The sequence below is a fragment of the Ictalurus punctatus genome, chromosome 4 (genome assembly GCF_001660625.3).
Source record: "Ictalurus punctatus breed USDA103 chromosome 4, Coco_2.0, whole genome shotgun sequence".
Classification (NCBI taxonomy): domain Eukaryota; kingdom Metazoa; phylum Chordata; class Actinopteri; order Siluriformes; family Ictaluridae; genus Ictalurus; species Ictalurus punctatus.
The window spans coordinates 24,977,132-25,005,051 of record NC_071284.1 but is presented as its reverse complement, the minus strand read 5'-3'; the positions used below and the strand labels follow the sequence as shown (position 1 = coordinate 25,005,051).

Genomic DNA, 27,920 nt, shown 5'->3' with positions numbered 1-27,920 from the left:
TTCTCCTATAATTCCTGATGAGGTTGGAGAATACATGGCAAGGGATCTGACACCATTCCTCAGTAGAGAATCTCTCCAGATCCTTCAAAATTCGAGGTCCATGCTGGTGGACTCTCCTCTTCAGTTCACCCCACAGGTTTTCTATGGGTTTCAAGTCAGGGGACTAGAATGGCCATGGCAGGACCTTGATTTTGTGGTCAGTAAATCCTTTTTGTGTTGATTTTGAGGTATGATTTGGATAATTGTCCTCCTGGAAGATCAACCACGGCCCATTATAAGCTTTCAGGCAGTCAGGTTTTCATTTAATATCTGTTGATATTTGTTAGTCAATGATGTCATGTATACTAACAAAATGCCCAGGTCCTCTAGCAGAAAAACAGCCCCAAAACAATAAACAGCCACCAGCATATTTAACCGTGAACATGAGGTACTTTTCTTTATGGCCATCTGTGTGTACCAAAACTGCCTCTGGTAATTATTGCCAAAAAGTTCTATTTGGTTTTATCGGACCATGAAACCAGATCCCATTTGAATTTCCTATTTTGTGTGGTAAACTGAAGACACTTGTTTTTGGATGAGAGTAGAGGCTTTTTTTCTTGAAACCCTTCCAAACAACTTGTGGTGATTGTAGGTTCTTCTGAATGCAGTTTTGGAGACTTTGTGACCCCCATGACGCAACTAACTTCTGCAATTCTCCAGCTGTGACCCTTGAATATTTTTCATCCACTCAAACATCCTCTTCACAGTATGTTGAGACAATATGGATACATGTACAATTCCAGGTTGATTAATGACATTTCCAGTTGATTGGAACTTCTTTATTATTGGCTAAACAGTGGAAATGGGCATGTTCAATGCTTGTGCTACATTCTCATAGCCACTTCCAATTTTGTGAAGCTCAACAACCTTTTGCCGCACATCACAGCTATATTCCTTGGTCGAACCCCTTGCTATGAATTTGGCCTATGTGTTGCCTCATACTTACACCCTGGAAGTCATGGTTGAACAATTTCCTGTTCCTAGTTACCCAGGTGTACTAAAAAATGTCACTGGGAATATACTTCATATTTTTTCTTATATGAATTCATAGGGGTTCCAATAATTGTGGCACACATATTTATCATATATTAGCATATATTTACACATATATGATATCCATGAAAGCAGAGTATTTTTGTGAATCTTTTTAACAAAATATCAAAAGGTTAAACAAGAGAGACAATTTCCACTGCCTTCTTTGCTCAGATTTGCCAATATTAGTGGCGGGCACTGCATTTTATATATGCACACAGTTAAAAAAGCAAGATTTTCCAGACCCAAGTGAGGATGAATTTTAAGAGACTCTTACATTTATATATGAAAATCACAGAATAATAATTCATGAGGAATGCCTTTTCAGGCTAAAGCATAAATGTTCAGCCTGAGAGGTGTCAGGCAAGGATGATAAACACTGGGACTCTCCCAGATGAATCTGTGGAGTTGGCAGAGAATGAAAGGAGATAATAAGGACAAATTCACTCATTTATTCTCCTGTATCACCTGTTCCAGGATGTGCAGTACACAGATATAGACTACATGGAGGACAAAAAGGACTTCACTTACGACATGGTGAAGTTCAAAGACCTGCCACAATTTGCTGACTACATGCATGCAGAAGGGCAAAAATATATTCTCATATTCGTGAGTCTTTTTTTATTTGCTCAACTTTTACCTTTCTTTGTGAAGAGACAGTTTGCTGCAGAAATTTGCTGCCTTTCCCACCTGTGCCTCAACACCTGTGCTGGATTGCAGAATGAATAGCAGCCATCAAGCTGAAAATGTGCTTGTTTTTTTTAACTTTTTCTTTTTTCTTTTCTTTTTTTGTCAAAGGATCCCGCCATAGCCACAAGCAAGAGAATCAATGGCGCATACGAGTCATATGACAGAGGATCACAAGCTGAGGCATGGATCACTGAGGCAGATGGAAAGACTCCAATACTGGGAGAGGTAAATAACAATGGTGATAAAAATGAAATACGTGCCTTAAAGTTGGAAATGGTGATAACATCAGATAACACCTGCTCTCTTTTCTGCCCATCCATCCAAAACTTAATACAGTAGATTCCCAAAATCTAACTTCATGCCCAATTATTTTTAAAGTAACAAGGAAGATATATTTTTATTACTGTATTCAGGTATGTTTTGTGTTTCCTCCATCTTACTTTTCTAAAACCCATATAGTTTGCTTTATTTTTCAAAATGTTTGATGTTTTACCTAATCAACTGCATAGTTTTTGAAGATAAATGTTAATTTTGAAATTGCTGCATACAGCATGTTCTAAAAAAAGTTGGGACGGGGCAATTTAGGACCAATAGTGATGTGACAAGTTGAAATAAGAATGTGATGTGAAAGAGGTGAGGCAATTATCTAATTGTAGTATATAAGGAGCCTCTTTTTTAAAAAAACAAAACAAAAACCTAGTCCTTCAAGAACAAGGATGGTTCGAGGTTTGCCAACAGATGTGTCTGTGAATTATCCAACACTCTGAGAACATTCCCCAAACACAAATTGGTAGATTTTGTGTGTTTCACCTTCTACTAGTGCAAAATATAATTAAAAGATTCAAGGAATCTAGTCTGATCATGGTGCGTGAAGGGCAAGGCCGAAAACAGCTCCTGAATGTGCATGATCTCCGACCCCTCAGACGTCACTGTCTTAAAAACCATCATGAGTCTGTAATGGTTATCCTGACATGGGCTCGGGAATACTTTGGTAAAACTTTGCCTATCAACACCATTCACCGTTGCATCCACAGATGCAAGTTAAGGCTTTACTATGCAAAGCAGAAGCCATATATCCACACTGTCCAGAAGTGCCACCAACTTCTCACATGAGACCAAGATATGTACACATTTTGGAACAACATATGCTGCCATCCAGAGCAGGACAACACCAAACCACATTCTGCCTGGATCACAAGCGCATGGTTGCATAAGCAGCGAGTGCTGGTGCTAGCATGGCCTGCCTGCAGTCCTGACCTGCCTCAGTTTGAGAATGTGTGGCACATTAAGTTCAAAATAAAGCAACAAAGGCACCATACTGTTGTGCAGCTGTAAAAATGCATAATGGATGAATGGGGAAAATTCTGCTTGCTAAACTTAACCAACTATTGTCTTCAGCGCCCAAATGCTTAACAGGTGTTATTAAAAGAAAAGGTTATGTTACACGGTAGTAAACAGTCGACTATCCCAACTTTTTTGGGTGTGTTGCAGTCATCAGATTTGAAGAGTATATATTTTCAAAAACAAATTAAATTCACAAAGAAAAACATCAGTAATGTGTTAATTATGTGTTTTCAATATAGTACAGCGTGAAATGACTCTTGTGTTCTTTTGCATTTTCCATACTGTCCCAACTTTTTTGGAATTGGGGGATGTATGATATTTGGCCAGATTTTGCTGACACACACACACAAAATCGAACATTGTAAAAGAATTATTTGGTCTTGAGTTCAGACTGGTGGTCTTAGTGCATTTTCACACTTGGACCAAATTCCTGAGTTTGTAACCAGGACCACTTCTGGGCTTGTTTGGAGGATAACAGGTTTGTTTTCACGTACAAATTCTTTCTGTATCATGAATCCATTGCCAGAATTTCATATATCACTTTTGTTCATGGAGGTTTGCAAAATGACTTTTGAGCATGATTTTTTTTAGCCATTCAGTTGAGCATGAGACATGCGTTTTTTTTTTGTTTTTTTTTTAAAACTGTGCTCTCAGTACAAGCACTCACGCCAAAAAGGTGAGCTAATTACAGTGCTCCAGTCCTATGAATGTCTGGTTTTATACACTGATTCAGTCATGTCCACTGACCGTAACAACACTTTCCCCACAATCACAAAACTTGCAACAGGAAGCAAGGTAACAATTTTACCCAATTAAGGTACTTGGTGTGCAGCAATGACAGTGGATAGCTTCTACACCTGATATGGATTGCACCAGGGTTCAGTGGAAGCAACCCCTTGACAACTGTTGTCAAGAGAACCAGGGATGCCAGCCAATTGTGACCAAAGACAGCCAAAGTCTTGGCAGAGCCAGCAATTGTATTTATGAATATTTTTTAATGTATTTTTTTTGTCTAAAAGCCACCAATAGGAGGACAGCATAGGATGACCTTACTTGCGGACAGCTACAAATATAGTAGTGGCAATGACGTAAGCGTAACATGCAGAAAATAACATGTATTAATATTCCACAAGAAATAAGGAATGGCTATATTTGTTTGGATTTTAAGCTACAGATATAGTGACAACTGACTGTTTTTGCTCTTAATACCAGAGGTATAGAGCACCTAGAAAGCAGGGCCAAATATGTTGGTCTCAAAGTGTTGCATTCTGGAGCAGTGCACCATATAGTTATTATTGCACTTAGTGGTGAACATGGCAACTTCAATAAGCACTAATAGAGATACACCGGAGAAGGAATTATGCTGCCCCATGCTCAGGTGAGGACCAGCAGATGCAACAGATAATAGGCTTGCCAGTTTGGACTAGTTTTAAAATATTACATGGCCATGCAAATCTTTTATTGCAAATAATCAGGATTAAATCTTACAGTGCAGTCACTCTGTCTACAGAACCATTTCTCTGAAGTTTTTTTGCAAAGATTGGGGCAGGAAAAGTAGGAGTATTAAGCGGATAATGTACATACATCACCACGGTGACCTTGTTTCCCATGCAAAGACTGTGAGGGGGGTAGTTTTCCTTGTTTCAATGGCTGAATTTGTGTGGGATATTTTCCATGTCTTTTGTGTGGATTTTGAAATGTAGTTGGTCTGGAAATGTGCTGAAACCTGCCAATCCTGGTTAGTAATATTAGCTTAACTGTGTTCATCTCGCATACATGCTGTATCAAGTCTAGTCTGATAGCCTCTTAAATGATTATGTAAGGCTATTTGTTCATAATACCATCCTGCTCCAACAAAATCTACAGTACATTTAAGAGCATGCCCTTTATTAACTGTGTGATCTGGGTGTCCTTTGTTAAATTATTGTTAAAATAGCTGGTGTGATTCATCTCCATTCCATTCATCCATCCAATTTTCAATATTTGAGGTTTTAAGAGATTTCTGAGACATATATGGTATATTTCATATTATGTGCAGGTTTGGCCTGGACAGACCGTGTTTCCTGACTACACCAAGCAATCCTGCATCAGGTGGTGGGTGGATGAAATCATCCAATTCCATAAGCAAGTGAATCATGATGCAATCTGGATTGTAAGTAACCCTGTGGAATACAAAAACTCTTGTCAAGAGCAGGTTTTTGCTTTGTATTTTGTCTCAAATAATGTAGTAGTACTGTATATAGCATATATACAGTATATATAATGCAGTAATACATAAACTGTGCAGGAAATACTATACAGTGGAACTACTGAGGAGTTACAGCTGGAAAACAGTAGAACATCTTTTGTAAATAGATGTGTGTATCAGCATCAGTTTGGATTTGTGTAAGTTTTTTTTTTTTTTTTTTTTTTTTTTTTTTTTTTTTTTTTAAATAAAAAAGGCAGAGTTTGTAAGTGATTGGAAGCACATGATAACTGTGATGTCTGTTTTTAATATTTGTTTAAATATTATTCTAAGCTCCTGCCCACTTCTACATTTGTAACCCAACATACTTATTGAAAAACTATACATTGGTAACACATTATCAAAGAATTGTAAGTTTACAATGGGAAATGTGTAAACATTTTGGTTCTCTGCATAATCCAAATCTCTGCAACCTTATCACATTAAGTAAAAGTCACTCATGGCATTTAAAAATGAGGCTTATCATGTACAGTACATTCTGCTCTGGAGACATCCAACAAATTCTCCCAAGCCTGTTAATACTTATTTACATAAGATGTACCACTGTGATCCTCATGAGTTACATAGTAGTTATGTCTAGACTTTATGTAACTACACAGGTATTAGCAGCCCCTGATATTGTGGAACTTAACAGCATAGTGTGTGTGTGCGCACTCTTAGCTGATGATGTATGCTGAAATCAATAGCTTTTTGAATGCCTCTATAAAATTCTCAGTTTTAATGTGCTAACAATTAGCAGAGCAGAGATAACAGAGCCGAACTAATTGTTGTTCATTTATAAGGACATGAACGAAGTGGCCAGCTTTGTGAAAGGCTCCAGTAAAGGATGTGCTGATAATTCACTGAATTATCCACCGTTCACTCCAAGTAAGTCATATACAGCTCTTGATGTTCAGGTACAAAGTTTTAAACTCAATGCTTTAAGCCTTTTCCCCTGATTTAATCCATTGTATTTAACTCTTCCGCTAATTACCAATAAGTAATTCCTGAATATTTGGATAGGCTCCATCTATGGAGGAGCATTAAGTCATTGCCCCCACCCCAGTTGCAAGCAAAAGTCACATGATATTCATTCTAAGACTTCAAATGATGGCCCCAGCAGAGGAGTTTGTTAGCTTAGTTTACGTAAATCCACAAGCTTGTAGCATTCATTCTGACAACAATACTGAAACTAATGACCAAAACGAGACAAGATACCCCAATCTCAATCACAAGTAAAGTTCTAGTGTTTTAAAATATGGACAATCACATTTAAAGAGTTATAAATGTGCCCAAGCTACTACTACATTATAAGCTAATGTTTGGGGAAAATGGGGGGGCATTACTTTGGCATTACTGCCAAATTTTAAGGAATTTGCAGTATGAGAATGATTTTTCACTTTGATTATCAACATCATTCACATCAGGTCTCTAAATAAGTAACTTAAAGATTTTTAAAACTTTGTCCACTGTCATCTATCCAAAGCAAGTAAGCACTCTTCTGTTCTGACAAAAGAGAGAAAGATATGGATGCCTCCCTGCATGCTTGTCATTTAACTCCGGGTTGAGGACAAATTCCAATTTGATGTTTGCTACATTTCTATCTGTTTCTTTATTTGTTTCTTTCTTATATCAAATAACTTTGATATAATTAAATAAGTAATTAATACTTGAATGAGGTCATTATTTTTCTTGTAATTCATCTTGTTTTGTTTGCCACATTAATCTCTTTATTGAAAAATGTTCTGAAAATTTCATGAAGAAATGAAATTTACTTCCAGAAGTAAGACTGCTGAAAAAGTGGTCAATGTTGACCCATATTTGGAATTCAATGAGAGAATGGCATATTTTCATTTGTCTAAAATTATTATTTTTTGATTATTTAATTGTGCCTTGGAATAACCTGTTTTGATAAATATGTGTTTGAATTTAGTTAAACTGGTTAGAGCAGTAAAATAATCAGTTGTATACTACCATTACCCTTCTTGATGCTCATGAATTATTAAATCTAGGAGATATGCTCCAATGTCAATTGGATGGCATGCATTTACCATTTTATAGTCCAGGGCATTCTCTCTCTCTCTCTCTCTCTCTCTCTCTCTCTCTCTCTCTCTCTCTCTCTCTCACACACACACACACACACACACACACACACACACACACACACACACACACACACCTGCTCAGCATCTTACCTCATTGCAGAAATCTCATAAATTGCTTGAAAAAATCCTCATATAAAATTTAAACATGTATGAATATCCTTTTTACAAACATGCACGCACACACACGTACTTCTCTTATTATCCCTCTGAAGACCTTCCATTGATATAATAGTTAATGTGGCTTATTAAACTATGTGTACACTTAAATCTAAACTTAACATTAGTAACTACATGTTTTTTTTTTTTTTTATTATTATTTAAAACATTTTTTTAAATTGTTTTTCATAGGCAAATGTCCCCAACAGGTCAAAAATGTCAGATATTCAGATATTACAGAATATCATGTAATCTCTCTCTCTCTCTCTCTCTCTCTCTCTCTCTCTCTCTCTCTAGACATCCTTGATAATTTGATGTACAGTAAGACTTTGTGTATGGATGCAAAGCAGTCCTGGGGAAATCACTATGATGTTCACAGTCTTTATGGATATTCCATGGTGCTGGCAACAGAAGAGTAAGTTCTTCAAGGTGTCACATTTGGACGCAAAGGTCTAAGTCCACCACTCTTCTTATTTCATGAGTCATCAAGAACTAATATATTTTAGTAGAGAAATCATTCTGTAATTTTTTTTAAGCCATTTGAATAGGTCAAGAAAATACTATGTTCTGTTAGAAATAATATTTTTGTCATAAATGCCATTTATGCAGTTTGGTTCTTTTATATCTAACAGTAATCCAACAACATTTTGGAAAATACCTCTGTGATCTGCTTCTAATTAAGGATAGTAATAGTAGGAAGTGGACAAAAACAGTTAAATAAAATATCTGAATTGTTGAATTTTGATATTTTATTAATGCTGTTTAAGACTAGCTAGACCTGTAGTGTTTTGCCTTATACATACCACCATAGAAAGTATTTTTTTCTCACAGGAAACATTTTTTGAAATAATAATAATAAAAAAAAAACATTTACAGTTCATATTTTGACCTCTTAATCTTTGATCTCTTTTTCCACTTGGGATGATTTTGAACCATGGTAATTGCTTTACTGGCTTAGTATCAGTAATTATGATAATTGATATGATGTGATGGGAAAAAATGTAGTTGAAATGACTCATAAGTAAGGTTTCACCTGCACAGTACCCTCCCTGCTTGCTTTCTAACACTCAAGTTATTCTAACACTCTGGATTTTTCTGTTATTCTCATCCTCTAGGGCTGTGAGACAAGTCTTTGGCAGCAATCGTTCATTCATTCTCACTCGTTCCTCTTTCCCTGGAGTAGGAAAGTATTCAGGCCACTGGCTGGGTGATAATGCTGCCAACTGGAATGATATTAAATGGGCAATACCCGGCATGCTGGAGTTTAACCTATTTGGAGTGCCTTATGTAAGTACAAATCTTCTATACTCAGAGTGCACTGCCATGAGATATATATATATATATATATATATATATGTATATATATATATATATATATATATATATATATATATATATACACACAGACACACACACACACACACACACACACACACACATATATATATATATATATACATATATATACATACATATATCCCCTAGCCAACGCGGTCCCAAGGTTTCAGCGTTCTCTGGTCAGCAAGCTGTCAGAGGGCAGTGAAAATCTGATGCTTTCCCTCCAATAGAATGTGGAATAGTTAACGTCACTAAAAGACCATCTGGCTGCTTGGAAACTAATGCCAAATGTGTCTCCATGGGTTCTTTCTAAAGTAGAAAAGAGTTACTGTTTATAGCTCGACCCCCCCAGTTCAGAGGTATGCTCACCACAGTAGTCAGCACAGACCAGAGCCCGACGTTAGCGCAGGAAGTAAAATCCCTCTTGGACAAAGGGGCCATAGAACATGTACCTCATTCCCTGAGGAAGGGTGGTTTTTACCACCGTTACATCCTGGTCTGAAAAAAATAGAGGAATATGCAGCCAATTTTAGATATGCGTCATCTGAACTGTAGTCCTCGGACATACAGGTCCAAGATGCTGACGCCCAAACTTATCGTTCCACAGATTCAGTTTGAGGACTGGTTTGTGACGATAGATCTAAAAGGTGCATATTTCCATATAGAAATATCCCTAGCTTTATCCCCTCGCACCTTCACAAAGTGCATGGATGTCACTCTGGCTCCACTGTGACTCCAGGGCATCCATGTACTAAACTACCTGGACAACTGGTTAATTCTAGCACGATCCAGGGAACTGGTGGTTCAACATCGAGATGTTGTTCTCGTCCACATTTCGTCCAAGGACGAAACCTCTGAGAATAATCAGTGTCACGTGGTGATGCCTACGTGCTCTGAGAATTTGAGTGTCCCCGGTTTCTGTCCTCAGGTCACACTCTAGGGGTGTCTCCTTAGCGCAAGAAGGTAATGACGGACACGTCCCTCATGGTCTGGAGCGCGGTCTTGGACAGCTGTAAAGCTCATGGTCTCTGGTGTGGCCCTCATCTGGAGCGGCATATAAATTGCCTAAAAATGTGGGCCATATTTCTAGCACTGAAATTCCTTTTTCCTCAATTGAGAGGTCACCATGTGTTTACAGACAACACAGCGGTGGTCTCATATATTGACCACCAGGGAGGATTATCTCCATGCCCCCTGTTCAGGCAGGTGCAACTAATTCTTCTCTGGGCAGAAGGAAAGTTTGTCAGTGAGTGTAATGTACATTCTGAAAGGGGTATCCTTACAGGATGTGTGTGCTGCAGGGTGGTCTACATCAAACACATTAATTCATTATTACAGCCTGGATATTCATTCCACCCCGGGTTCGAGTGTCTTGCGGTGACCCTCAGGCTTGGGTATTTTTAAACAGGCCATACACTCAGTATGATGGAGTGGGTATTCTCGTTCCCATAGTGTTATGCTAAACGCAACGTCAAAGTTCCCTTTGAAAGGGAACGTCTGGGTTATGCATGTAATCCTGTTCCCTGAGAAAGGAATGAGATGCTGCGTAGCTTTGTCATACCGGGGCAGGCCTGTGAATTGCGTCTTTGCTTCAGATAATAGAGGCTGATGGCGCAGTTCACAGATGCCATATTTATATCACGCGACGCACTTAATTGCCACGTCACCTGATCATGGCAGGCCTATAAATAGGCATGATATTACACAAGCTTCCGATGCTGGTCACACGCGAGAGGTGCTCCCTATCGTGTTATGCTAAACGCAACGTCTCGTTCCCTTCTCAGGGAACAGTGTTACATGCGTAACCCAGATGTTTAATTACCCCTCATTTGCCAGGGTCTACACTTGATATGGACACTGTAACTTTAAAAATACATTTTGACTGAGGTTCAGTAGCCATCCATCTGTAAATTGTTCTTAGGTGTGTTTTCAAGTTATTTTTACAAAATGCTTGAAATTTTAGGCACTCAAGTCACACACTAGATATACATATCATGAAATGTAAGAGAAACTAGCATATCCAGAGCATTGCTATACTAGTTGACTACACTGACCTTCCTTCCCCATTTTTTAGCTTGAAATAAGTATGAGAAACCACAATAAAAATGTAATCTCTTTAAGCTTTGTAGAGTGTATAATTGTGTTTGTAGCATGTTAAAACAGAATTAACCATACCGAAATGATGTAACAATCCCATAATGCAGCATGAGGTGAAGTCGTTTCCCAAGCCCTATAGGGAAATTAAATAACAAGCTAAAGATTCCCAATATTCTTAACTTTAATGTCTGATACAATTATAAGTTGATTAAGTTTGTAACTAATATGAAGGATAACATTATATAAATGCCCCTGTATTTTATGTGAAACCCTTCAGAGAATATAACGTCTATTGACAGGAGAAAGTATATTCACTAGAAAAAATAAACATTAAATGATTCTGATTGTTTCAAATGCACTTGGAACTATACTGTAAGCACTGCAGTGCACTTTGGGGCATCAGAGTGAAATTATTTGAGATCTTAAATTGCATGCCATATTTCAACAACAAAAAATGAAAATAGTCAGAATTTTACTACATTCAGCAATTGATTTTCAGTAATGGTTTAAGTTTAGTTTAATTACCTTTATGTGCCCAGAATGCTATAACTTGGCAACATATAATAATAGGATGTAAAAATAGTGTCACTCATTTAAGAAAATTCACTTCACCTGGTAAAATAATAGACACATAAAACAGCAATTTTTTACAATTCTTTTTTTTTTCTTTTTCTTTTCAATAACTCCCTCTTAATCCTGTACCATTTTCTTCTTGGTCTTAATCCTGTACAATTTTCATCCTTTCTGTGTACCAATTAATGGCATCTTGCACTCTCTATTAATGACCAAACTCGCCCTTGGGCTGATTTAAAGATAGTATCAGGTCGATTTATAAAATTCACCAGCTCAGGAACTTTATATTACAAAAATATCTTAGTTTTAAAGATGTGTTATTGTACACCATTTTAAAATGTATTATAAATTTTTTAAGCATTTTGTTAGCTTCAGAATTTAATGAAAACCAATGAATTTTGAAGACATTTAGAAGAAATAAAAAACAGGACTATTTTATCACAAACGAATTTAAGCAGAATTCTTTGGTATTAATAAGTGTACCTGGTTTGAATGAGGAACTAAGATAACAATTTATTGTCAGTTTATCTAGCCTGATATAAAAAATAAACCTTCAGAATTATTATATTCGTTTTCATAAATGTTATCTTTATGCATTACAAATGATTATGCAGAGGCATACAGAAGTAATGATGAAGAACTGATTAAATTAAACATAGCAGGGATCAGAAAATAAGCAGGCAGATACAAAACAAATGAAACCATGAGAACACTATGCAACTTACTTGGGACAGTGGAGAACAAAGCAAAATCCACTTAATCAAGTCAAGTGAGGTTTTGTTATTCCTCTATATAGCTTGTATACATTGGAACAAAATGTAATTTCTTTAGGGCCATGGTACAACATGGAACAGCATACAAGACTAAATACAGTGCAAATACACAACAGTGTAAGATGACAAGACAGTAAATATACAGAACAGAAAAATAAATACACAGAACTTGGGATGTAAACTGTAAACAATATTGGCAGCAAAATGAGCTCCATAACATTAAAGTCACTATTGCAGCTATGTAAAGTGTGGTGTTCAGTGGTAATGAGTCTTACTGGTTTAGGTGTTTGACTAGCCCACATGAGCATTGGGAGGCAGCAAAGTGTTGAGTAATCTGAATGCCTCAGAAATTGTTGCAGAGTCTGCTGGTGGTGGCACAGATGCTCATGTACTTGGTGAAGGGTCCATGAGAGGAGACTTTTGCAATACTGGTTGCTTTATGGATGCAGCAGTTGTTGAATGAGGTGTTGATGTTGGGTAGAGAGACTCTGATGATCTTTTCAGCTGTTCTCACAATTCGCTGTAAGATCTTGTGGTCAGAGGCTGTGCAGTCCAGTACCACACGGTGAGACAGCTGGACAGTATTCCCTCTATTGTCCCTCTGTTGAAGGACGTGAGGATGGGAGGGGAGAGTTTGGCCTCTTCAGCCTCTACAGGATGTGGAGGCACTGCTGGGCCTTCTTGCCTAGGCCCTCAGTCATGTGCACACCAAGAAACTTGGAGCTTTTGATTCTCTCCACAGTTGTTCCATTGATGTGCAGTGATGAGTGGTCTACTTGGGTCCTCATTAACTTAATCATCTCTTTAGTCTTATCAACATTAAAAGATATGCTGATGAGGCCCATAACTGTAGTGTCATCAGCAAACTTGATGATATGATTAGAACTGAACTTTGCAGTACAGCCATAAGTCAGCAAGGTAAACAGCAGAGGACTGATCACACAGCCCTGGTGGGTTCCCGGTGCAACGTGGTAGTGCTGGAAGGAGGGTTGCCAATCCTGACAGACTAGGGTCTCCCAGTCAGAAAGTCCAGGGTCCGTTGGCAGAGGGATGTCCGACACAGCAGGTTCAGTTTTGTTAGCAGTTTTTTGGGATGATTGTTTTGAATGCTGAACTGAAATCTATGAGCAGCATCCTTACATAGTTGTCCTTTTTTGTCTAGATGAGTCAGAGAAAGATGCATCCAAAGGATGGTAGCAGATATGGAATCCATTATTGAACGGTTGGGACGTTAGGCATACTGAAATAGGTCTGTTGTGTGGGAAGACTGCTCTTTGTGTTTCATGACTAGCTGCTCGAAGCACTTCATGATGTTAGGTGTGAGTGCAACCGGCCGGTGGTCATTCAGGCAGGACACATATGTTTTCTTCAACACAGGGATGATGGTGGTCATCTTGAAGCACACAGGGACAACTGCTTGGTGCAGGGAAATGTTGAAGATTTCTGTGAGAACATCTGCTAGGTGATCAGCACATTGCCAGAGTACCCAGCCAGGTATGTTTTCAGAACCTGCAGCTTTCTATGAATTAATTCTGGACAGAGTTTTCCTGACATTTGCTCCCAAAGAGAAAGTACTTGGTCAGTGGGAATTGGGGTAGTCGCTGACATGTTTTTCTGTGCTTCAAACTGTGTGTCGAAATCGTTCAGTTCATCTGGGAGCGGGGCATCATCATCACAAACAAGTGGTGTAGCTTTGTAGTCTGTGATGGCCTGAATGCTTTGCCACATGCCTTGTGTCCTTTGTTTTTATGAAGTGACTGTGGATTCTTTCTGCATAGTTGTGCTTTGCCTCTTTAATAGCCCCTGACAGATTGGCCCTTGCTGTGAGTAGGGCTGCCTTGTGATCAAACCTGAAGGCAGTATCTCAGGTTTTCAGCAGCAAGTGCACTTCAGCAGTCATCCACAGTCTCTGATTTGTGCGTATGGTAATGGTCTTGAAGGAAGTTACATCATCTGTGCACTTGCTGATGTAGCCAGTCACTGATGATGTGAATTCTTCCAAGTCTGTGCTGTTGTGGTATGTAGCAGCCTCTCTGAACATATTCCAGTCTGTGTGCTCAAAACAGTCCTGAAGTGCTGATATGGCTCCCTCAGACCAGGTTCTCACCTGTTTCAGAGCCAGTTTGGCACGTTTCAGAAGTGGTCTGTATGCTGGGATTAGCATAACAGAAAGGTGGTCCGAGTAGCCATGGTTGGAGCAGAGTGCAGCTTTGTAAGCACTGTGAATATTGGTGTAAACAAGGTCTAAACCAGGGGTTGCACAATTAAAGTGTAGTGGTTTTTTGGCAGCACTTATTTCAGATATGTGTGGTTAAAGTACACTTAGAGTAAGGAAATCCTGGCTTAGAATACTTAAACAAGGCTTGTAAGAACTGGAGGTGACACAGTAATGAACAAGTAAAACAAATGAGGAAGAGAGACAGGATTTATATGAACAGTAAACTAAGACCAAATAGGGGAAGCGGAAACCATAATGGTCAGATGAGATCACAGGACAGTGGGAATCAAAAGGGGTCAAAATTTTGAAATGCAATGCAGCACACAATATGTGATCAAAGTTTAACAAGTGGTGAAAATCGAATGTTCTCTTTGAAAATACAATGTTCTAAACAAATACATTAATAAGTCATGCATAGCAGAAACATGATACTGGGTTGCATTATTATTTTTCCAAGAATTTGTCATTGTCATGTGTTACTCCCATCTTGTTGTGTAATCCAGGCTTTTTTATTATTATTATTTTTATTTATTTTTTTTTAATTTTGGGCCTGTCTCTACCCCTGTCATGTCTTTTTAACTTTTTAACTGTTTCACCCTTGATTGGTTCTTCTACTCATACGCTGGTGTATCCAGTCTAGTCTGTTGGATCATGCATTTCTGAGCCTTGTTTTCTGTGTTCTAGTTTCTCTTGGTTTAGGCCTGTATCTGTTTGACTTATCTTTAAATATTACTATGAAGACCTTATCTGCTTGTGCACTGATGCCCAACACAATTCATCCAAAAATTAAAAAATAAAAAATATAATAATAATAAGAAGAATAATAAAGTGATTGACATGACCAAAATCTCACCAAAAACATGGTGAGCTTTTACAATCAGCAACTGAGTCGGATTTTAATTGATCTGTTGTGTTGAGAAGCAGAAATCAAACAGGAATTAAAAAAAAAAAAACACACACACAAGTGCCATTGATTGAATTAAGAAAGCCCAAAACAAGACTGCCATGTGGAGCAGGTGGATAATGCAAACACATTTATGTACCATCATGACTGTTAGAGTTTCTCCGTTGATATAACACATTTATTCAAACTAAGGTCAACACTTTCGTAATTAACATATCAACATTATTAAAATAATTAACACATTTACTATATCTGAACAGTAGGTGTTTTTTTTTTTTTTTTGGTACATGCCTTTTTTCTGTGCTAACCATGTCTCTGAAACTGTCCAGTCAATGGTCTCTTACTGATTGTGTTCACGTGTTCTGCATTTGGCTATTTTTATTTTTTACATTTTTTTTATTTGTTTTCTTATAGCCCTTATATGTCAATGTTCATAGTAAAGTCTCATGGTACATTACTAAGCACTTGTCTCCATGTAGTGTACCTGTTCTACTTCTCATTGCTTTTGAGTCATGCCTGTGTACTTGACTTATCAATAGGGATACTTACATGAACCCTGTTTGCCTGTGCTTGGATTCCTGCTTTGAACAAAACTGGATGGAATTCAACTTGCACATTTTTCTCACTTTCAAATAATTTTCATTTACCCCAGGTTGAGGCCAGCTGGGTTAGCAAAGCACACAACACAGGACCTCTCAGACTTTTTTCTAGATACCTAAAACAATCTGGAGCCTAAAAAAACAATAACAAAGATGGGCCTGGAGAGCAAATGGCACAGAGAAGAGGTGCAAGGATAAGAGGAGGTAAAATAGTTGATGGAGAGAAAGGGCAAATAGTAGAATAGGATAGAGGAAGAGTGGAAAGGTAAAACAGATGGTGGTAGAAGGAGAGGACAGGTAATAAGAAAATGAGATGACTTGAATGTGAGTATTGAATTGATCCACCATCCATCAAGATAAAAGGAAGACATGCATCAAGACACTCTCCTGACACTATGGTAGTGGAATGAGCTTTCCTGGCTGTCCAAACAGCTGAGTCAGCAGCTGTCTTCAAATGAAGACTGAAGAGCTACCTCTTGACTAAGCAATTTAAAAAAAGAGAAAGAAACAATTGCATTGTATTTGTTGCTGTACCAGCTTGTTGCCCAAACTACTCTCTAACAGATTAAGATTGATTTTATTATTAGACCCTGCCTATTTGTGCTAGCATAAGGATATTTTTATTTTTGACTGAGACTACAAAGCACCTCTGTAAGTCAATCTGGATAAACTGCCAAATGTTGTAAATGCAAATCTAAGGTGATGATGAGGAAGAAATTGGAGTGGAACAGCACAAAGAAACAGGATTGCAAATGAGATGAAGGCCTTCAACCATGAGACAATACTGTCTTGGGGCCATCTAAGCAGTAAGGTTGTAATAATAATAATAATAATAATAATAATAATAATAATAATAATAATAATAAGAGGAAGAAGAAGAAGAAGAACAAGAAGTAGTAGTAAGCATCTAAGCAGTAAGGTTGTAATAATAATAAGAAGAAGAATAATAATAAGAGGAAGAAGAAGTAGTAGTATTTTTATTATTATTATTATTTATCAGTGACAGTCTCAAAAGCTAGACAAGAACAACTAGAATTGAGGCAATGTATGGTGGTTTGGGACAATGTTCCACCATTCAGCAGTGGTATCCAAGGGGATTGAAACATATCTGCTTTTCCTAATGGTGTTTTGTCCACCATATTCACCATTTCTGAATTCGGTTGAGTTTCATTCTTTCTAAAGTTCAAAAGCATATGAAACACAGGCCATGGAAAATGCCCCCCCCGCCATTTCAGAAACTGCAAAATATTACATGTTCTTTTTCCTAAAAGCTATTTTACATACCTTGACAAAGAATGTCTTTTGTGCATGTCCTGGAACTAAAGCTGAATTATTTAATCAAAAGATAACAGGTTTGTAATTTTGGATTTTCACAGGTGTCCTAATTGGTTTAAAAGCATTGACCTCAGTTTGAAAAACATGTTATATCAATTAGAAAACTGTAATATGCTAATTACATTCCCTCTCAGTAGGAAATGATTAAGAGTGAATTCAATTTGCATTTTAACAGTTAAATATTTTGATTATTTTCATGCAGATCGGTGCAGATATCTGTGGCTTTTTTGACGACACAACCGAGGAGCTGTGCACACGCTGGATGCAAGTGGGAGCCTTTTATCCATTTAGTCGTAATCACAATGCTCAGTACTACAAAGTAAGTATATGTAGTAAAAAAAACATGACTGGAAACAGTAAAATTATGTACAGCATAATCTGCAGGTGTAAATAATTACATTGTTGAATTAACACTTATAATGCTCTATTAATACACACTTACACAAACACAAACTCCCAGGAGCTGTCAACAGGTCCAAATCCTCACTTTCATAAAAACATACTTTTTACTATTCATTTACTTATGGTTACTGATTGATTTCATAGTACTGACGGAACAATACACTTTATGATGTATAACTGAATTTATAGTTAACACATACAGTGATTAAGTCTCACACTTTTGGTAAAAGTTATAATTGTTTTGTAAAAGTGACTTACTGTCTTCATTTGCATTAAGCTAAACTAATAGAAAGACAAAGGTTTTAACTGCAGCTGTAATTATACATTCAGCTCTTTGAGTTACTGCAACATTTAATGTAACAGTTAAGCAATAAGGGTAACGTTCAGTACAACATTATGTGAGTTAAGTCCACAATTGTGATGGTAGTTAAACACTAATAGCTTATTTAACACCACAATATAACACTGAAGTTGTTAAATCATTGCTCTAGCTGTTTTAGGCATGAGTTGTATGCTGTTAGTTTAAGGGTTTTCTAAGCCTTTCAGAGGAAATGGGTTCAAATGAAGTACTCCAGAATTAGAACATATGAAATAGATGAACTGAGATGAACTGAAGTGAACTCAGAAATGTTAACTTACTTTTTATTATTAAATATACAGATTATATACAAAATATAAAATAAACACAAAATGAAAATAAATACAAAATGATAGTGCATGCTAACTGGATGAAAGAAACAAGTGCAAACATTTGTCTATTAACAGAAAAAAAAAAAAAAAAGTTGTAGCAGCAAGATTGGCAACATGTGTCCCATGCTGGACATGAGAGAATGCTGTAATTTTGTACTGTAAGTGTGCAGTGATGTTTTTTTAGATGGATTCTGTGAAGGGTCTAAAGTCTCACTGACTACGTTTACATTGACAGCAGTAATCTAATTATTGACATTACTCTGAGTAAGATAATAATGTGATTAAGGTGTTCACATGAGTCGCTTTTAGAATACTCCTATCATGTTCCCGTTTTACATGTTTTAGAACATAATTAGATTAACAGCTCGCGTCATTACGTCACCACGCCACGCCGTCCGACGTCCCTCCAGAATTTCACGTATCAACATACAGTTCATCTTCGTTATGGTACCGTATACAGTTTTGGGTGTTTTTATTTATTTATTTATTTATTTTTACGAACGTTTAAGTGCAGTTAATTATTTGTCATGCTATACGTGCTAATAGACAACTTTGCTTGAAGCCGTGGGCTGTGTCCCAAACCGCATACTTACTGTCTACGTAGTAGCTGAGATGCATGTATTTTTCCCCACTACAGGCCTATAGGAGGCAAGTATGCGGTTTGGGATGCAACCGAACTCTCTTGTTTACCGTAAAACTGCCATGTGTGATCGTATCCTGTCGCAAAATGCGGTAAAAACTCACACGACGTTCATAATGTGATTAAGGTGTTTACATGTCTATAATACATGTCCATAATGCAACTAAAACAGGAGTACTCCACCTGTCTTAATTCGATAATTGCTTACTTTGAGTATGACCTTAATTAGATTAAGGTAATTAAAAATTGCTGTTTACATGGTAGTTTCTTAATCAAAGTATGGCCTTAATCGGGTTAAGAGTGGATTATTGTTGTCCATGTAAACGCACTGAATGTCTAATATGAAGTGTACATTACTTACAGTAATTTACTATTTTACAGTAATTGGTTCACCAAGCACTTGCCTTTAAGAAACAGCTAATTGTCAAATAAATAAATATGTCCACATGTTTAATTTTTTTTACTTGCAGTGCTGTTTTTAAAGTACCAGTGAGTCAAGGCTGCAGGTGTAATTTTATACTGTAAGTGCCAGTTTAAAAAAAAAAAAAAAAATGCTATGCAGTCTACAGTGCATCCGGAAAGTATTCACAGCGTTTCACTTTTTCCACATTTTATGTTACAACCTTATTCCAAAATGGATTAAATTCATTGTTTTCCTCAAAATTCTACAAACAATACCCCATAATGACAACATGAAAGAAGTTTCTTTGAAATCTTTGCAAATTTATTAAAAATTAAAAAAAAAAAAAAAAAAAAAAAAAAAGGACATGTACATAAGTATTCACAGCCTTTGCCATGACACTCAAAATTGAGCTCAGGTGCATCCTGTTTCCACTGATCATCCTTGAGATGTTTCTACAACTTCACTGGAGTCCACCTGTGGTAAATTCAGTTGATTGTACATGATTTGGAAAGGCACATACCTGTCTACATAAGGTCCCACAGTTAACAATGCATGTCAGAGCACAAACCAAGGCAAGAAGTCCAAGGAATTGTCTGTAGATCTCCGAGACAGGATTGTATCGAGGCACAGATCTGGGGAAGGGTACAGAAACATTTCTGCAGCATTGAAGGTCCCAATGAGCACAGTGGCATCCATCATCCATAAATGAAAGAAGTTTGGAACCACCAGGACTCTTCCTAGAGCTGGCCGCCTGGCCAATCTGAGCGATCAGGGGAGAAAGGCCTTAGTCACTGAGGTGACGAAAAACCCAATGGTCACTCTGACAGAGCTCCAGCATGTCTCTGTGGAGAGAGGAGAACCTTCCAGAAGAACAACTATCTCTGCAGCACTCCACCAATCAGGTCTGTATGGTAGAGTGGCCAGACGGAAGCCACTCCTCAGTAAAAGGCACATGAGAGCCCGACTGGAGTTTGCCAAAAGGCACCTGAAGGACTCTCAGACCAAGACAAATATTGAACTCTTTGGCCTGAATGGCAAGCGTCATGTCTGGAGGCACCAGTCATCACCTGGCCAATACCATCCCTACAGCGAAGCATGTTGGTGGAAGCATCATGCTGTGTGGATGTTTTCACAGCAGGAACTGGGAGACTAGTCAGGATCAAGGGAGAGATGAATGCAGCAATGTACAGAAACATCCTTGATGAAAACCTGCTCCAGAGCGCTCTGGACCTCAGACTGGGGTGAAGGTTCATCTTCCAACAAGACAACGACCCTAAGCACACAGCCAAGATAACAAAGGAGTGGCTAAAGGACAACTCTGTGAATGTCCTTGAGTGGCCCAGCCAGAGCCCAGACTTGAACCTGATTGAACATCTCTGGAGAGATCTGAAAATGGCTGTGCACTGATACTTCCCATCCAACCTGTTGGAGCTTGAGAGGTCCTGCAAAGAAGAAACTGCCCCAAAGTAGGTGTGCCAAGCTTGTAGCATCATATTCAAAAAGATTTGAGGCTGTAATTGGTGCCAAAGGTGCTTCAACAAAGTATTGAGCAAAGGCTGTGAATACTTATGTACATGTGCTTTTTTTTTTTTTTTTTTTTTAATAAATTTCCAAAGATTTCAAACAAACTTCTTTCACATTGTCATTATGGGGTATTATTTGTAGAATTTTGAGGAAAATAATTAATTTAATCCATTTTGGAATAAGGCTGTAACATAACAAAATGTGGAAAAATTGAAGCGCTGTGAATACTTTCCGGATGCACTGTATGTGTAACATGCTACACTCTACAACTTAATACAACAAAATATTATACTGCACATGCTCATTCAGCACTAATGTGTTAAATTATCTCTGTAGTGATTAATGAAACAAATAAACAGCTATAGCTGTACATTCAAGAGTCAAATTAAAAAAACGCAAACACTACTTGTTCTAAAGATTTCAGTCAGTGCAGACTAATGTTAAACCACACTACCTCCTGCTACAAAAATAAACTGGATAAATATTTAATTATACATTAACAACTGACAGAGCCACTTGGGGTGCCAGTGTGTCCTTCTTCTAACACTCTTTTTCCATGATTTATTCCCCAATCATAATTGTTACATTAGAGAAAGAGAAACAGTTACAGAATACAATATGATCTTATGTGTTTGAGGGGCCAAATGAGGACGAATGGAAACTAATTTTTATGGTAAAATGAGATGAATAGGGCTTGACCTTTTAGTGAGTGAGTAATCAGTCCTCCAGGTCTCCTCTGTCAAGATCAGCTTTTACACATATAAAGCCAAAATCTCTCTCACCCTCCATTCAGCTTGGATAGAAATAGTCTGTTTTTGTGTTTTGTGTTCTATCATTATTTATTCAGACCTACCTACAATCATTGGCCATTTGATCAGACATACTCTATAGGGGAACAATAGTAGAGTACAGTAGGTCAAGAAATAATGACTGTAGCCTGCACAATGTGCTGACCACATTTGTACCAGCACTGACCAGATACAGTATTATTTGGGTGGTGGGCCATACACACTCACAAAATTAAAAATTATGTAAGTGGGTGTGATTCTGGTATGATTGTATGATTGATGCTGAAGTTTTTAAGTCATTCCTTGCTTGCTTCCTTGTTCATTCATTAGTTTCCCTTCTGTTTTTTTCATGGTGGGGGGTCATGCTGACAATAGGCTGAGAAAGACAGCCCAGACTTCACTATCCTAAGCCACAAATACCAGCTCCTCCCCAGGCAACGGCAATATATTATTACTCCACCAGATTCTGAGTCTCCATCCAATATGATGTGTCATAATACAACTCTGTTTTCATCCCAGTTGCTTCACACTCAGCAGCAAATACTGTAACAGGGATGGTGCATACTGGACACCACTCCAACTTGAGCTGTGTCTTGATATTTTGTCATTGAAAACCACAATCTGGAGTGGAGATAAGATACACCCTTTGACATCCAACACTCTATGGTGTACCTTTCAACAACAACAAAAAATGCCGAACCGCAATCCCAGTTTGCTGGACTAAAGGCTTTGCTCCAGATCTGCATGCAGCATTGAAGCAAGGCCTCAAGCACACAACACTAACCTTGTCCAGGGATTTCTACATCTCCTGCTGGGTCTCATCCATCACTTCAGCCTTGCTGCTATGAAGTCACATAGATGAACTCCAAAACACCAGATGTCTGGCACTGAATTTTGAATGGAGGGAATGTCCGGTTCTTTAAGGAGTTCCTCAAAGTGCTCCTTCACTCGCTCAACAGTATCCCCAGTAGAGTGCACTGCCCACACTTGCTCATCAGAGCTTGTGTATAGTCTGCTACAGAACAGCTTCCCTCACCACTGGTGTCCACCAGCACATCCTACGATTCTTGCCATGGCATGTACTGACAGTCTTCTGGCCACAGCTTCTTGCACCTGCCTTTGGGATTGGGAAATTGAATGTGGTCCATTCAGACTGAAAATTTCACTCGGTACATGGACTAAAGTCCTTTTGAAGGTGGGAGATAAATTCCTCTCTCACTGAAGCTTCTATCAGATCCCCCTAAACAACATGGAAGGCTCTCCTGGGTTTACTAGGGAGAGATGGTGGGCACTATAATAAATCCCAATTTATTATATAAATTGGAAACTAATAATAAATCCCACTCACTAAGTGGTGATCAGTTGACAGATCTGCTCATCTCTCTTCCTCATTTTTCAAAATATATGGCCTCAAGTCTTATGACACAATCACAAAATGGCCCAAGATGATCTGGTACCAAGTACTCTTATGAGCAGCCTCATGTTAAAATAAAGTGTTATTTACATTTTGTGGCTTGCACAGAAGTCTAATAACATTTCACCACTCTTCTGATCTGGGAGGCCATTAATTTAAATCATGCCCCTACAAGTATCCCCATCTATCCCAACATGTGCATTGAAGTCCCCCATTAAGCACTATGGAGTTAGTATGAGTTACCCCCTTGAGCACCCCCTGATCCACCTTCTCCAAGAACGCTGAATACTATGAAGTGATTTCCTTCCATCTGAAACGTTTTCTTTCTTAAGTCTTGAAATTGAGGCACTGCTATTGTTCACTTATATCTTGCTTGCAGATATCACCCCCAGGCTTGGCTCCAGGGGTCAGGGTACACTTAGTCTTTTTGGGAGACTTTAGGAACCCTCTTTTTTGTGACCTCTCCTGTTCTGTTCTGTTAACCACAGTTGGTCCTACTGGGAGCATTAAGCTTTGGTGACATAGATTCACAAGGTTTTGAATAATAATAATAATAATAATAATAATAATAATAATAATAATAATAATAATAATTCCCCCCCCCCCCCCCCCTTTTTTTTTTTAAGCCTCAGGATCCTGCAGCTTTCGGCGCTGACTCCGTGCTGGTGAAAAGTTCCAAACACTACCTGAGCATCCGCTACACACTCCTGCCATACCTTTACACACTCTTCTATAGAGCTTACATCAGTGGGGACACTGTGGTGAGACCCGTCATGCATGAGTGAGTTTACTACCAATATGTTTTTTATTTTTAAAGTATCACTCTACTAACCAATAGAGTGTCTTCTTTTTAATTGAAGCAGTGAGAACAGTAACACACAATGTATAGAGGACTCTATTAATTAAGCCAACATCAGGTTTTAGTTCTTAATACTCTCAACTATAACAACATTTGTCATCCTGATGTGGACTAGAACTAAACTAAGAAAACTATAAAATATTAACATGGGGAACTCGGAAACAATGACCGATATTACAAGGCTCAGAATAACTTTAACTCATGCAAGAGTGTGTGCGGAGTTTGCATATTCTCCCTGTGCTGCGGGGGTTTCCTTTGGGTGCTCCGGTTTCCTCCCCCAGTCCAAAGACATACATGGTAGGCTGATTGGCATGTCCAAAGTGTCCGTAGTGTATGAATGGGTTTGTGAATGTGTATGTGAATGTGCCCTGCAATGGATTGGGACCTTGCCCAGAGTGTACCCCGCCTTGTGTCCAATTCTCCCGGTGATAGGCTCCAGGTTCCCCGTGACCCTGAATGATAAGCGGTATAGAAGATGGATGGATTATTATTATTATTATTATTATTATTATTATTATTATTATTATTATTATACAAACAAAAAACGGCACAGATTTAGGAAAAAAAACATGAAATGACCAATTATGAGCAAGTCTGAGAACAAAGCAGAATATAATACAAAACAGAAATGTCATGCTTGTTGCCATGGGAACCACAACAGACAGGACTCTGGTAGGGTAAACTCATGACACTAGTATTGATCAATTTCACTAATACCATCAAACAGTGCCATCAACCTGTTCAGTGTATGTGTAGCATTACATATGCTGTGAGCACTATAACATGCAGACAGAAACATACAATGCAAAACAGCGTCCCGTTGCTTTGGATTAGCATGTTATTCCAAATGTAAATACTTATGATAGTTTAGAAACTATTATTTTAATTGCCTTGTAGTTTTGCAATTAGATTTTATTTAAAATCATAAATATATCAAGTTCATTAATCAAAAATATTCATGCAGTGGTACAACTTGTGATATTAATTATAATTTTGTACATGTAAAACTTGTTTTTTGTTTCAGATTCTACTCAGACCCTGCAACATGGACAGTGGATCTTCAATTTTTATGGGGCGCACATTTGCTTATCACACCAGTACTGGATGCTGTAAGACACACACACACACACACACACATACACACACACACACACACACACACACACACACACACACACACACACACACACACACACACACACACACACACACACACGTATGTTCACACTCAAATACAAAAAATGTATTTATTTTGCACAGACATGGACTCTGGTTGATCACAAACATTTATCTGTCATAACCATGCACAAAGTGTGTGTGTGCTGGTGACCTCAACTAGGACTTGCTGCAAAAAAGAGTGGGATTTATTTCTCCTTTCCATTTCACTCCCTCTTTTCTTCCTTTCTTCCCTCCCTAATGAGAGCACTGACCTCATTAAAGTGAAATTAGAGCAACAGACACATTGCGGTCATGTTCAAATGGATGATTAATGGCCAATTTAACACACTCTCACTCATTATGAAAAATATCTGAAATAGATTTGATTCATTTGATTCTTTGGGAAAGTTGTATTTATTTATTTATTTATTTATTTATTTATTTATTTATTTAAATGAAAAGTGCGGCACTGAAAAAATAAGTAATTTGCTGAGTAGTATGCTTGATAATGTGATCAAATACGAGTGAGGAAAACTTCTGAGTGCATGGTCAAGGGCTCTTTATAATCTTTCATTTGTCAAAAACAAATACACAATTTTAAAATATACTGTAGGTGCATTTATAACGGGTAACTTTTTTTAAGAACTCCAGAAATTATTCATCTCAGCAAGGCACATTTTCTGCAGATGAACTAATTTTAGATCCTGGGTCCTGCATAGCCCCAGGAACAACTGCAGGGTTGCTATTTAAATGCAAGCTTTACAGAATGACTATCTCTAATTGTATAACAAAGGTGGTGCACCAAAACAGAATGTTCCAACAGCTCTTTATTGATTTATTTTGTTTTTGGGCTTAGCCTCTTGCACATCGTTGTGCTTTTGCAGCTTAAATAAATTGTTTGGGTTAGTGAGAGCACAGAACAGTGAATAGTTGACGCACTGCGTTATTCTTCTTCAGGACATTTCTGCAACTCTTCAGTACCTCAGAAGAACCTTAAACAAAACATATACAACCTAAACAGCCCTCAGGGCGAGTGTCATAGGTAATCACAGCCTTGCTGTGATATTCAGTATAACCTCACGATTGAGAGTGCAATATTGCGTTTATTGCATAATATAGCGTAAGTGACATTTTGGACACAATATTGACCAAATGTTCTGTTTCTTTTTGCTCATTTTATAGTATGTGGGTTAGCTCGCTTACATTGATTTGTACTTCACCTCGTAGGAACTGCCCGAAGCGCAAAAGAATGCACTGTCTTTTTTTTTTACATTAACTATGTTTACTTGTGACACGCGTGTTTGTTTTGGTTTCTGTTCTCCGTCCCTGTTATGCCATTGGTTGTCCCTAATGTGTCTCAGCTGTTCTGCGTTATGCCCAGTGATTAGTTTCTGCATTTAAACCCCTTGTGTTTCATTGTCAGGTCATGAAGCCTGAGCTTCAGTGTTTGCCGCCTGAGCCGTACAGAACCTTTGTTTATTGCCCTCATTTCCCAGTTTTTGATCCTGCCCTCATTTTTGTTTCCGCATTTCTTGTCTATGCCCTGTTTATGCCCGTTTGTAGAGCACCTGACCCATGCCTGTTTTTGGATATTGATATTGCCTCATAATTTGGATTTGTCTGCCTGTCTCTCATTAAATCTTTTTGCACTTGCATCCATTTCCACAGTGTTATATGACAATTCCTGTTAGATGTTTCAAGTAAATTTGCATCCCTTCTTCCTTTTCATCTTCAACTGATGAGCCTTCCTTTAAGCCAAAAGTAACCATTTCAAACTAGGAAAAGGAATTTTCAGCGGTGAACACGGAAGAGGGGAATAATAAAGAGTGAAACGTCACAGTGTAGGAAATACAGGCACTCTTAGAATGCTGCTCGATCAAACAATCAGCCTTTTATAAAGTTGATTGTATAACCTTATATCACCTTCTATAACAGCACATCTCATACAGTAGTAAGGCAAATCACAAGTTTATATTATTGGGCTCATTCTAATGTTACTGTTTCTGTAGCAACAAAAAAAAGATAGGCTCTTGTATGATGGGCGTGTCACAATGACAAACTAAACAACTGTGTGCAATAATTAATATGGTGAAGTTTCTTGTGAGGAGAAATTGGTAAATGGTTTGCGCTTATATAGCACTTTTTTATTTTATTTATTTATTTTTATTTATTTTTTTTATAAAAACCTTAGCAGTTCCAAAGCACTTTACACTGTGTCTCATTCACCCATTCACACACTCGCACACCAATGGTAGCAGAGCTGCCATGCAAGGCACTAACTTGCCATCAGGAGCAACTTGGGGTTCAGTGTCTTTCCAAAGGACACTTCGGCACGTGGAGTCACATGGGCTGGGAATCGAACTGCCAACCCTACGATTAGTGGACATCTGGCTCCACCACCTGAGCCACAGCCGCCCTTTAATTTAGAATTTTTGGAAAGACTCTAGTTTTAGCAAAGTGGCCACATCACATCACCAGTGTCATTGCTTATTTTGCTATAACAGCATGCCCCATTGTGTTTTATTCCTTAATCATCCTAGCTGCTTTCAATCAACATTTCATTGAACTGATATTTGACTCAGAGGCAGTTTTAGCCAAAACACTAAAACTAGATG

At 38.0% G+C, this 27,920-nt stretch overlaps 1 protein-coding gene across 2 annotated transcripts in view; it reads left to right on the top strand.

Moving 5' to 3' along the window:
• si (sucrase-isomaltase (alpha-glucosidase)) overlaps positions 1-27,920 on the top strand; it is a 136,249-nt gene that overhangs the window by 40,755 nt on the left and 67,574 nt on the right. For both annotated transcript variants that reach the window (XM_017466605.3, XM_017466606.3), the window contains exons 11-19: positions 1,549-1,680; positions 1,870-1,986; positions 5,144-5,257; positions 6,133-6,217; positions 7,888-8,005; positions 8,706-8,877; positions 17,630-17,746; positions 23,915-24,069; positions 25,172-25,256. In XM_017466605.3, the coding sequence (XP_017322094.3) occupies positions 1,549-1,680; positions 1,870-1,986; positions 5,144-5,257; positions 6,133-6,217; positions 7,888-8,005; positions 8,706-8,877; positions 17,630-17,746; positions 23,915-24,069; positions 25,172-25,256 (1,095 nt within the window). The remainder of the gene's footprint in view (positions 1-1,548; positions 1,681-1,869; positions 1,987-5,143; positions 5,258-6,132; positions 6,218-7,887; positions 8,006-8,705; positions 8,878-17,629; positions 17,747-23,914; positions 24,070-25,171; positions 25,257-27,920) is intronic.